General features: G+C 45.1%; 1 protein-coding gene across 7 annotated transcripts in view; it reads right to left on the minus strand.

The window, feature by feature from the left end:
• Positions 1-2944: 2944 nt before the first annotated feature.
• celf1 (cugbp, Elav-like family member 1) overlaps positions 2945-13027 on the minus strand; it is a 57438-nt gene continuing 47355 nt past the window's right edge. For all 7 annotated transcript variants that reach the window (XM_078415043.1, XM_078415044.1, XM_078415038.1 and 4 more), the window contains exons 14-15: positions 9417-9584; positions 2945-6164 (exon numbers count right to left, since the gene is read on the minus strand). In XM_078415043.1, the coding sequence (XP_078271169.1) occupies positions 9457-9584 (128 nt within the window). In that variant the 3' untranslated portion in view covers positions 2945-6164; positions 9417-9456. The remainder of the gene's footprint in view (positions 6165-9416; positions 9585-13027) is intronic.

Genomic DNA, 13027 nt, shown 5'->3' on the forward strand with positions numbered 1-13027 from the left:
GCTGAAACTAGATCAGCCCCGGGGCGGAGGCGGGGGTTGGGGCGGCCGCAGCTGTCGGTGTCCGTCCGGAGCTGAGGGCTGCAGCCACGGCTGTCAGTCTGCAGTAGCCGCGGGAGGTGGAGGTCAGCGCTGCAGCAGAGGGAGGGAGGGAGGGAGGTAGTGGTGGAGGCAGCAAGATGGTGCTGTTTGAGAGACTGTTATCCCTGTGCACGCTGTCACAGAGTTACCAACGTGCTCCGTTCCTAACAACTCTTGGTAACTTCATTTTTTCTTGTAAGTTGGATATCATCGGATAACATGAACGGCTGTGACAGGAGAACAAGCGGCTACCGACCGGCCTCGCCGACTTACGGCTCTGAAGGGTCCTGAAACATCTCCTCCACAGATGTTGCCTGACCCGCAGTGTTCTCCACTCCTTCGTGTTTTGCTCAAGATTGCAACAGCAGTACCTTGCGCCTCCCAGGCTTGAGCCAGTCCCTAACTGTTGTGACTCGGTGGCTGGGGAAAGAAGGGAGATGGAGAAGCCCTGTCCTCACCTGGTTCATGTCCGCAGCAACTAGCGTTCTCCCAAATACACCCATCCCATAAAACACAATCTGCAATCCGACAGCAGCCGGCAAATCCATCCCCATAAAGACCAGAGCAGCTCAAACCATTTATTCCCGCCAAAAATAGATGCAGCATATTTATTCCCTCGAAAAATAACCTTTATTGGTAATAAAAGATATATAAAACAAAAATCGCGCAATAACTTTTCATACATTTGTGGCTGTGTTCAATGTTGATATAATCAGTGGGATTCGCACCTATCTTTATACAAAACACCCTTGTTACCCATGAAGCTCCCGAGGATGATAGATGACAGAATGATGCACTCTGGAATGGGCCAGGGCAACATTACCCGAAGGACATCTCGCTGTTCTGGGAGACTAACAAGTTTCAGACAGACCAAAGAGCGCCCTTTCACCAAGTTGACGGTTTTCCAACTGCATTCGATGTCCATCTCCAATGATGCCCCTGGGAATGGCCGGCAACCCAGAGTCCTCTGTTACACCGCTGCTTGGGACGAACCATGATTTGAATCCTTGCATCCTTCTCCACACCCTCTTCGCACAGGGCAACTCTCCACAGCAAGCTGGCTCAAGTGCAGTGCGAGTAAGTTTGACTCTTCATCACTGGTGTTCTGAGCTTGGGTTCGGGAGCCGCAGAGCACGAAGGTTGAGCAAGTGGCCGCGAGAGGCAAGGGACGGCGTGTTTGCGGGTTGATGTATCCGTAGAATGGGTTGCAGAAAGCCCTGCAGTAGTCTGGGGTTCAATTAGATCAGGCATCGTTCCAAGTGCGCAGACAGAATGTGGCCTGTAGCAGCACAGAGAATTGAGCAGCTGTGGAGGTCATCGACAACATTGCCTGGGTAGGTTGACCCCTGCAACTCTCACTCAGTGATGCCACAACACAACTGGCCTTTATGGCCAAGTCAAGACTACATTTTTAGCAACTTTGGACGTGAGTGTACAGATGGTGCCAGAAATATAACGATTCTTGTGTACTGCCCCAGTGTAATCTCCTATTCTTATACTCTTGTACTCAACTATGGTTGTGCCTAGTAGAGTAAGATTTTTACTGGATTCTACCACCAGCCTGGTGAAGTTTCGGTGCGTGTTGGTTAGTTCTAGTGATGAGACCTTTTGCCACATAATCTGGTGAAGGAACTATCCCACAGATTCATCGAGTCCTTGTCCTGCAGTACGTTCCATGCTGACCACTGCCCAATGGACTTGTGGTCATAGGTGTTGGTTTGGAATAACCTTTCCACAAAGAACAGATGGCCCAACAATGTCCATCTGACTGGCACATTGCGTGGTATCGTTGCCACACCCTTTGCAACACTGGGATTAGGTGGAACCTCCACAGATAATGGCAAACTACGCACCGTTCAATGCAGCGACACCTGAAGATGGCCATCAGGATGAGGACGTCGTTGGGTACGTTTTTGCAGCTAGTCAGGCTCCCACTGTAGTGACTAACTCCCGATCACCTGCATTGCCTTATAGATGTGCCTGTGAACCTCTTCTGTAAAGTTAGGAAAGCTTCACTCATTCAAAACTTTCCATATGGCTGAGTGACCAATGGGCCACAACTCCAAGATGGGCAGATAATTATGGAGTAACACAGAGGGACAGGCAGCATCTCTGGAAACAAGGAATGGGTGATGTTTTGAGTCGAGACCCTTCTTCAGATTTAAGATAGGCACATGGATATGCAGAATGGAAGGATGGAGAACATGGAAGAGTACAGCACTGCATCGGAAAGGCCCCTTCCACCCACAATGTTTGTGCCAAACATGTCTAGTTAATGTCTGAAGAAGTGTCTTGACTCGAATTGTGCACATCTCTATTAAACTTTCCCCTTCTCATCTTATAACTATGCCGTTTGGTGTTGGACATTTCCACCCTGGGAAAGGGGTTCTGACTGTCTACCCTTTGCCTCATAACTTTATATACTTCTATCGTCTTTGACAATCCAGCAAAAACAATCCAAGAGTATCCCACCTCTCCCTATAGCTGAAACCCTCTAATCCAGGAAGCATTCTGGTAAACCTCCGATGTACCATCCAAAGCCTCCATATCTTTCAGTGTGACTGACCATGCATCATTACTGTGTTTAAATCTGAGTTATCTTTCAAACTTCTTTGTGGCTCTGACCGTGCATCATTACTGTGTTATATTAGTACTCTCTTTTTTGTGTACTTCTTTGTGGCAGTGCCTCCTCAAGACTTCATTGGTGACTCTTGAGAATTGATAAATACTATACAAGCAATCCTGGGAATGAATGAAAACACACACTGACTGATGCATGTTTACTGACATCTCCCGCAGGCAAGAAAGGAGGCAAGTGACAGATTCATCTCAAACTGTTTAATAGTAAATGCTAAACAAGGTACCACAGTTTCATATAAAATGTCTGCAAATCTGTGTGTGCAGTTAAAACAGTTTAGTACCTAGTCAAGACAAAAATAGTAAGAAAAATCTGAAGCAAATACCAGCTTTATTCAAACTCGCAACACTTTGCCATACCTCTACACAGTTTGCTCCAAAACAACTTACAAGTGGTTCTCTTCCATGTTTTTATAATTAACTCATAATTTGTCTCAAGGTTACATCACAGAAAAAAAAATTCACACAAGATAATGACACTTTTGGAAAAAAAGCTTTTTCTTTGTAATGAGAGCAAAATTGCATTTTACTTTAGTAGAGAGGTTTGGTCATTGTGGCAAACTTTTAGAAATCAATATCATTCACATTTGTTAATCATTTTATAATCCTCGTATAAAAGGCAAAGTTGTACAAAACCTACAGAGTTAAATACAATCAGTTTGTACCAAAAAAAGCCCACAGGATTCTTAGATGTTTGTTAACTTACAAAGCAGCAAGGGTTTGGAAAAACAGTCACTCAAATATCTGTTTTCAATGTTTACATTATCAAAAAGATAACAAGATGGCAATTAAATATTCGTTAAGCATTTTCCACAGGATTCTGGCACGGGTGGTGTGCTAAGGACCACCGAGTGCTCGTGAAGAAGCTGGAGGGTTGGCAATTGCGCTACAGAAGGAACACAATCACTCTGTGCTTGAGGGCGAGACAGCATCAACACATCAACCCCTGCCAGGGTACATCGCCCAGGGTGTCCCCCCAACTGCATCCTCAGTCAGTGGCAGACATAAAGGACCTTGGGATGAGGTGCATGCTGTCTGGGTTTGTCTAGGGTAGGGCTCGGCTGGAAAGGAGGTGCAAAGCTGAGGTGCTTTTGGAAACTGGTTCATGGGCAGTATCCGAATAGATTGCCCACCCCAGCCATCTAGTTCCGGCCAATCCCAATCTCTCAACGACTATGAAATGGCAGACTGGTTGATCAGTGCACTCCACTCTGAACAATAAATCAGCTTGTAACTCAAGAAAGGATGTGGCAGGGGTGAGGAAAGAAGTTGCCAAAAATGTTGATTTAATAATTAGATTGCTTGGCTTAGTGATTCTCTGTGTATGGGATTCTCAGATCGGCGAGCACTGATAACCAGCTTCAGTCGCTGCTTGTGCTGTTGGTGTGGGCGTGGTTGAGAGCCTTTTTGTGGGTGTGAGAGCAAGCGTGTTTTACAAAGGCTGCACTGCTGCAGTGTGCAATTCTACCTGTCCTTGGTACACAGAGTGAGTTAAAGGATGATGCAAAATGACTTAATGTCAGCAGAAAACAAAATCTGCCAAACCTAGACAGACGAGGAAGGGTGGATGTAGGGAGAGGATGCAATTTGTGGGGATTGGACTGGGGGAAATAGGAATTAGATTGTATTTGAGAATTGGGGAAGGGGTTGATATACAGGGTGGAGATTCAATAGTTGGGACTGTAAGATGAGGTGCAGGGCTGGATATGGTTTGGACTGTGGGGTTGAGGGTGCAGGGGGAACGAGAGAGGCAAGTCGGTTGTGGGGGAGAGGAGAGTGAGTGAACACGAGGATTGGGATTAGGGATATGTGCTGCAGGGAGGTGGAGGCTGCACATGAGGATTGAGTGGGGAGGCAGAAGCAGGGGTTAACTTTTTCACTGCCTTATATAATTTAGTAAAAATCAACGGTGGCCATAGTGGAAACCCGCCAGTTGTCATGTGTCCAATGATCAACTCAGCCCTTGCAGAAAATGTCCCTCAAAACCACTTCCAAAAATGACACTTGGATTACATTAAACACTTTGTGGAAAGTCCTAACTCCCCAGAACCCTCAAAACCAAACAATCTGTAAACAAAAACACTGCACACGTCCCAGTAGAGCTGCTGGGAGCCATATCAACACCAGGGTCAAAGCAGGAGGTGTTCAACAGGATGTCACCTGGTTTGCGCACGATATTTGCCACGAGACAGTTCAAAAATATACTTTATTTAAACCTCCAACTCAATTGTATTTTTATCCTTTATCAAACAGCAAATTCGAGGTCAGGAAGACAGAAAAGCTGTACAAAGTGTAAAAGGCTGTAACATGCAAATAACACTTGGCACTAAATCAATTTAACAAGTCACATCACATCTTGCTGAGGGTTGAGCATAGATACAATACATGCAAGGTATAATCAGACCAAACTTGACAACATTAAACTAAAGACTTCCTTTTCATTTCTTCAAACCTTTGCTTCAGACACTTACTGCTAATGTTAGAAACCAAAGTGCCAAAAAGTAAACCCCAAGGGAAATGGGCGACACTTTGTAAAAGCTATTCAAGTACTTCTTTACTGATGACACTCCAGTATAATGAGGGAGAGGGACAGGACATGGAGGAAAGGGGAGAGATAGGAGAGGGCAGGGAAGGTGGGAAAGGAGGGTATGGGAATGGAGGGGCAGTGGAAAAGGGATGGGTGGGAGAATGGAGTGACTGGGGAGAGAATAGTGGGTAGAAGATGAAGGGGGGGGGAAGAGGATGGGAGAGATGGATGTAAGGGGTGAGAGAGAGACAGACAAAGGTAAGGGAATGGGGAATGGCACGGTGTGGCTGGGAAGGGAGAGGAGGTGGAAAAAGCAGGATAGGGTGAGGGTTGCAACAAAAAAGGGAAGAAGCTGTCACCCTTCCTTCTTCTGGAGTAGAAAGCATTCCAGCCTCATCATCTTTAAGAATGAAATGTGATAAACACTTCATACTTCCCTAACACACGACACACTTTTAAAGAAAAAAATGAAACAGGAGCACACACAGGTAATTTTCTGTTTGTTTGCTGATTAGATGATCGAGATACAAAGCCCTCTGCCAGTGCCAGAAAAGCTGTTTTGCGAAAAGGAGTAGAAAGTGTCAAAATGCTGCAATTTAGTTAAGAAATTCTAGAAAAATAGACTCTCAAAATTTTAAACGCAGCTTGTGTAAGCTTGCTTAAAGTGGTCTGCCCCAGCAGCACTGAAGGGTGTGTGTGTTGGGGGTGGAGGGCAGGGGTGTGGGGTTGGGCAGAGCAAGGAGGGGTTGGCAAACAGAGGAGAAACAAAAGATTTCTGAAATACATCAAATTTAATGTCAAAACAAGGTCAAAGTCAGTAGAGGTCAAGCATCAGAGAAGCTCAGAGACAACGAGGGACGATGAACTTTGGACGTCACAGCAACATGCTAGGCAGACGATGAACAAACGGGCACGAAGATATCTAGGAGAAAACAAAACCAGAAAGGGAGAAGGACCAAGTTACACAAAGCTATAAAAAAAAGGAAGAAATAAATTGAAACAAAAACTAAAAAACAAAACAATGATACAGTGCATGAGATCAATGCATAATTTGAACAATGGGACAGGGAACAGCACATGCTAAACACTGCAACAGATGTAATTCACACAGGTACAAGAGAGACACCAGACAATCCTTAGCCACCCGTAGGGGCCAGGGAGTGGGAGGGGAGAAGAGGGAGGAACAGGGGCCCTCATCCTGGGTCCTTTCATCTGCAACTTGCATCTACCTTATCGCCAACTGGCTGCAAGACAAAAAATCCTTTAAACGGGAGACACAACTGGGCAAGATGGGCACAGATACGCAGGAGGAATATCCACCGAGAATTATAGGTTAGATGATGTTTTACTTGGTAAAAAAATTGCCAAGCCACAATTGCAGAATTAAGACCGACCTGGTTCACACAAAAAAGCTGAGCAGCCACTCAACTAGAACACCACTAACCACTTCAGTAACTTAAATGTCTGACTGAGAAATCATCAGATAAGACTCATCTTGGGGATAGATTAGCATTTCTATAGCATCTTCCATCACCTCCGATCTCTCTGAACCTCCACAATACTGTTTAAAGTGCAGACTCTGTTGTAATAATGGAAACATAGTAGCCAACTTGAGTACAACAAGCTCCCACATATGGCAAATGACGATGACCAAATTAGTTTTAGCGACTTTAGTTGAGGGAAAATATTGCCCATGGCACTGGGAAAAATCCCTCTGCTCCTCTTCAGAATAGTGCCTCGGAATTTTTCTGAGAGAACAAGCTGGGCCCCAATTTGAAATCTTATTTGAAACACAATAGGTCCCGAGGAGTAGTGCTCACAAATACTGGCCTCCCACAGTGACGTGTTTCCTCTGTACTGCCCCTCCCAGAATGGAAAACTCAGTGCTCTCCCTCCTAGGATGCGGCTCTCCCTTAGTACTGCCTTTCTGACATTGAAGCCCCTCTCTCTCCCCATTCCCTGGGTACTGCCCCTATGAGATGCACGGCTCCATCCAAGTCTGCAGTGATCACCGTGTTTCTCCGCACCACCCTGATCCAGCAGCGCTCCATTACCGCTGCAAACACCACCGAGATAGCGTGCGCGGCCCTCCCTTGAATTGCTGGCTCAATACACCCTGGTGCAGGACTCCTTCAGCACTGAAGAGAATCGGCTTGGGTCTAAACTGGATCAAGGGGGTTGTCTAACAGCAGCCATTTCCCTGAAATTGTGCCGTTGTGAGCTGGGATTCGCATCAGGGGATGAGGGAAGTCTTTGGTCACAAATGGAGCCCACTGCTGCAATATGTCGCATCTCAAAACGAGTGGGGAGAGGAGCTCTTCACAGGCACCTAGAGTGCAGTACAATTGGGCGGGGGGTTTCTGCAGAGGAGGAGGTCGGAAATGTCCTCCTGGAGCCAGCCTCCTCTCCCGACACCCCGAGGCTGTCTCAATATTGCTGTGGCCCCTCTCACAGCCAGCATCTCCTCACGACAGAGCCCGACTGCACACAGGAGGGCACATGTCAATGTGACTACAGGCTTTAATCATCTCTCCCCAGGTTTTAAATTTAAAAGTCAGGCCTTCCACTTCCACAATAATTTAAAAATCAATAGGTTTCAAGTATTTGATTAAAGAGCACCAGAAGAACATTGTGCCAGTACCTCCACCTCAAACATTGCATATAACAACCATGTAAACCAGTCACCTACAAAATACTGATTCTCCAATAAAATACTTCAGATAATAAATAATCTCCAACACTCGGGAGCCGTAAAAAACCTCTATAAAAATAGAAAAGGTAGAACTGTAATTATACATTCACCCCAATCTGGTTTGTGCATTTTTAAAACAAATTCACATTATTCCCCTGGAAGATTTTGTTTTCAAGTTGAACGTGTAAAAACAAAAAACATTTTGTTGTGAAGCCATCAATTGTCAAGAAAAACGCTGGAGAGAACAAAATCCTGGGAGCCGGTGGATGTTATCCAACGAACATCAGATATTGGATCAGCCAAGTCAGTCACGATATGTGCAAGCACCAGTTTTCTTTGGAGTCAGAGAGAGGAAGTGCGAGAGTAATGGCCGTGCCGCACCTTTTGAGGAGTGACGGAGTGTCTCACACATGGGGGGTTATCAGAGAAAGGAGGCACATGTGCACAAGAGAGGCCAGTACAGAGAAAGGAAGGGAGTTGGTGCAAATGTGGAGGCAATTAACGTTTGGAAGGCAATGTGAAGTTGTCAGCTCGGCTGGGAAAAGCCTGGGGGGGTGTGTGTGTGTGAGGAACACCGCAGGCTAGGAGGGTTACATTGCTGTGAGATGTGGCAAGACTGATCGCTGGGGCCCACGGGAGGATGGCTGCTAAGGAAAGGTGAAGCGGATGGAAAGAAGTCGGATGTCTGGGGTGCAAGCGGGACAGAGGGGGGAGTGGGGTGCAGAGGAGCCAGTGGGGGGAACAAAAGCCAATGGAAGGGAAGCCGGAGGGGGGATAGCAGGGGAAGTGAATGGAGGCGGCAGAGGGACAATGGAGGGCGGGGAGGGGGGCAGGGGAGGAATGGGGTGGCAGAGGGGGAGAAGACAGAGGGAAAATTAGGGGGGGGGGGGGGAGGACAGAAAAGAGGAGAATGGGGTAGCAGAGGGTTGGGGTGCTGCGATCCGAAGGAGGATATGCAGGAAGAGGAGGGTCAGCAATGGACACTGTATCTGTCACCAACCCTGTCCCCGATAATCCGTTCCTTTTGGCGTACTCCTTTCTCATCTCCAAAGGTGTAGTCACTTTTATTTAAAAAGATGTGACAAGAGGCACTTTGGTAGAACATCCCTCAATCCTCAAAAGGGCGTTTGCACTAAAATTGTTTGGCATACACCACAAAAATCATGGTTATTCTCTCCAGTAACACGGGTGACCGTCAGCACACAGCAAACTCCAAAGTTTAAATGATATGGCAACTAAAATTTCAGTGAAGTAATATGCTTTTCGTCTCCCTTTGTACTGAGAGTCAGCACATCTCTGAATATAACTTAAAATTCATAACAGAAAATTGTACTATTAAAGTCACACATCCACACACACAAGTGCACGCACACACGCACACACACAAAACAGAGTGCAGTGAATTGCCCAGTCAGGCTGGGGTTACTCAAGGAGTCCGATGATACTTTCTCTCCCAATGGTTTTCACAGCTGCACCACTTACCAGTGAACATGTTTAAACTTAAGTTCATTTTGATCAAAGCTCAGTATGGCTTGCTGTCATTCTTCGATCGCTTAAGTTGGACCTTCAGGCGTTTCATGCCAATCTGAAAGCCATTCATTGCTTGAATAGCAGCCTGCGAGGAAACTGGATTGTCATAGCTTACAAAACCTGCAACCATAAACAGAGCAGCGGGGTCAAGTGGAGAATTCCAAACAGTAGCTGCATAACATTCAAATACCAGGGGATGTACCTCGATTTATGAGAGGCAAGGGTTGAGCAAAATCAGTCGCAAAACTACATTTAAACAGTTACTCTTCTAAAATACTGTTAAAATGCCTCTCTAACCTGCAACCTCTAACACACGCCTGGGCAGTAGGCACGTGAGAACCTGTAGGCTCCCCTCCAAGTCTTGTACTATCTGGTTTGGAAGGCTATCATTATTCCTTTGTCACTGGGTTTAATTCCTCAAACTCTATTAAACATTACAGCGGAAATTCCCTCGCTTGAAAGATGGCAGTGGTTCAAGCCAGCAGCTCATCACTATTTCTTCAGGGCAAGTAGGTATGGGCAATAATATGTAGGCACAAACTTATAAATGAATAAACCAAATACTTTTCCTGCTTTAGAAATTTCTTCTTAACTTTCAATCACGTCCATTAAGCATCCCTTTCTTCATTTTGCAAGCTCAGTCCAATCCACTGAAAAACTTTTAGGTAACCAGTATTCTTCTAATTCTTCTAATCCAAACTCTTTTCTCAGTATTGTAGACTCTCGTGATCTCTGAACACATGTTACGCTAACTAGTCGATAATTCTTTAGTTTCATTCTTTAACTTTATTAATAGACAAAAGGTATGTGCAATTTTCCAATGTAATAGAATCATCCCAGAATCAAGACAAGAGGAGTTACAATGTTAAACATGTATTTTCTTAATTCTCTGCAATAAAATCTATTTGATCGAGGAACTTTTCCTGTTATTATTTTCATCATCACAGTCACTCATTAATGTTAATTTTGGCGAGTCTTCTTCCGTAACTCAGTATTAGTTTGCTTGGGGTATCTAATTTGTTATCCTCTCCATCAATGACTAATATTGCAGCAAAATAATTATTTGACCACTTGTGTGATTTTTACATCTTCATTTGGTTAATCACGTTATCAAGTTTTAGTTATCAGTAGCAGGTTCCATCAAATAATACAATGCCTCGGCACTGGCCCTCCAGCAGCTCTAACTGGTACATTAACTCATTTGGCCTCTGCCTATCAGAGATATCCCCTTCATCCTACACCTTCCTCCCCATCTTCATTGTGGCTGAAAAGTTATTTTCTCTCTTTCCCCGTTATGATGAAGGGTCTCGGATTTTAAACACTGACCATTTCTCTTTCCACAGATGCTGTCTGACTGGATGAGAGTTTTCCCTCAGTATTTTGTGTTATTATTTACAATTATCCAAGGCTGATGTTCTCAAAATTGTTTAATCCCTGAGAAAATCCAAAAGCTACAAGGCAGTTTTGTAGGAGTAAATGCTTATATAAAGATCTATAGGAAAATGCCTTTTACAACTCGTCCCTTCACTTTCAGTGACCAGCAAAGCACCCTCTCATCGCCAGGATCTAGATACCCTTCCAAGTCGTTTCAAAAAGAAGTGTGTGGCTTGACTGGACACGGACCAGAAGATTGCATTCAAATGTTGGGGATGGTACCACCAAAGCACAGGTGGAATGAGGTGGGAAGTTGGTGCGGTGGAAAGGTTACAGAATGCAAACTGAGAGGGAGATTTCAATGCCCATCAACTAAATTGGCTTGTGGCACTAGTACTGAATAAGCTGGCTGTTTCCTGAAGAATGGGCCAGTGAAAGGTGGAGCGAGAACCATACTTCGGGAAAAACCAAGTTACCCTCATTTGTACAAATTTACCTGGTTTGAGGTATATTAATTGGTATGTCCATCACACAATGGCTACATGGCATGACACAAAGTCACAGCAGATCCGGCAATTTATAAGCGGGATCCGGGATGCACTTCCAACACATCACCGGCAGAAAAATGGTTTCTCACCACACATTGCAGCCTCATAGCTCACTTTATTACTACTGAGGCAGATTGCCATCCCTGTTTCAATCATCATCCAAGAAATTATATCAGGCTTACCTCAAAATGCAATAACATGCTACGATGCACACATACATACACAACAGCATTTGCAACACATGATAGATAGCTGGAGCTAAGAAATTCAACTGTCTCAAAGCTAAGCTCGACAGAACTGCAATATTCCATTGTGGGAAGGTGGCGGAGAATTAAACTTCTGAAATTAAGCTCTAAGCTCTAAGCATGTAACCCAGCCATAGAAATGGCCTCATCCTGCATGTGTGGAAAACGCAAAGCCAAAATACTTACAACCATCTTCAGCCAGGTACAAAGTGCATGGGTCTATTCCTCACCAGCTGCTTGAAATCAAGAATTGCCCAAGTGCGTTGGACATAGCAAAGTCTCTGGGACTCAACAACATGGCTGAAGCCTTTACTCCAGGACTATTTGTCAACTCTGATGCCGCTTGTTCAGTAATGCTACACCACTGGTATTGAGCAGGCAAAGCACGGGCTTTCCCCTAAGTGCAGTGTTCATCTCATCCTGATGATTATCGGTGCAGTCTACCCCACACCATCAAAACATTGATGGAAGATATCGCGGGAGTAACCTGGCTCTCATCCTCATCACGGCCCTGCTCCAAATATGGGCCAATGAACCGCATTTCAGTGATCAAGAAAACCCATAAAGGTGTAGGAAGGAACTGCAGATGCTCGTTTAAACCAAAGACAGACACAAAATGCTGGAGTAACTCAGCGGGAGAGGCAGCATCACTGCAGAGAAGGAATGGGTGACGTTTCAGGTTGATACCCTTCTTCAGACTGAGAGTCAGGGGAGAGGGAGTCTAGAGATATGTGGATGGGTAAGGTGTGAAAACGACAGATCAAACCCAGAAAGGTGGTCAATAAGAATCAGAAAACAAACCTGCACGTGCTGGAAATAGATATCAAAACAGTCACTGCTGGAAAGCAATGGTGGGTAATTCAGCACGTGAGGACTAATATTTCAGGTTGATGCCCTTTTATTGGTTTTGGAGGTCAATCATTTCCAGAATATTCTCAGTTAAGAGGGGGGCTTGTAACCAGCTATCGTGAGCTCCCTTCTATCGCCGAGTCAGAAGTGGGGCCGGCTCACCAATGACTTCAGAGTGAAAACCTCCTTTTGCAATGCCTGTATTGTTGCTAACTGCACCAAGACTTAGATAAGATTTAAGCATGGATTCAGTCTGAAGATGGGTCTCAACCTGAAACGCCACCTGTTCCTTTTCTCCAGAGATGCTGTCTGACCCGCTGTTACTCCAGCTTTTTGTATCTCTCTCCAGGCATGGACAACTATTGCCAAGTACATGGTCACCTCCAACCAGGAAGATTTCAGCCACATTTTCATGACATTCAACGGCATTCTCATTGAATCTCTCACCACTAAATAATCTGGACGCAACAGTAAATCAACAACTTAAATATTGTGGTCACACGGTTGGTATTCCACAGCAGATGACTCATCTCACAACTCCCCAAGC

This window comes from Rhinoraja longicauda, chromosome 18 (genome assembly GCF_053455715.1).
Source record: "Rhinoraja longicauda isolate Sanriku21f chromosome 18, sRhiLon1.1, whole genome shotgun sequence".
NCBI classification, from domain to species: Eukaryota; Metazoa; Chordata; class Chondrichthyes; order Rajiformes; family Arhynchobatidae; genus Rhinoraja; species Rhinoraja longicauda.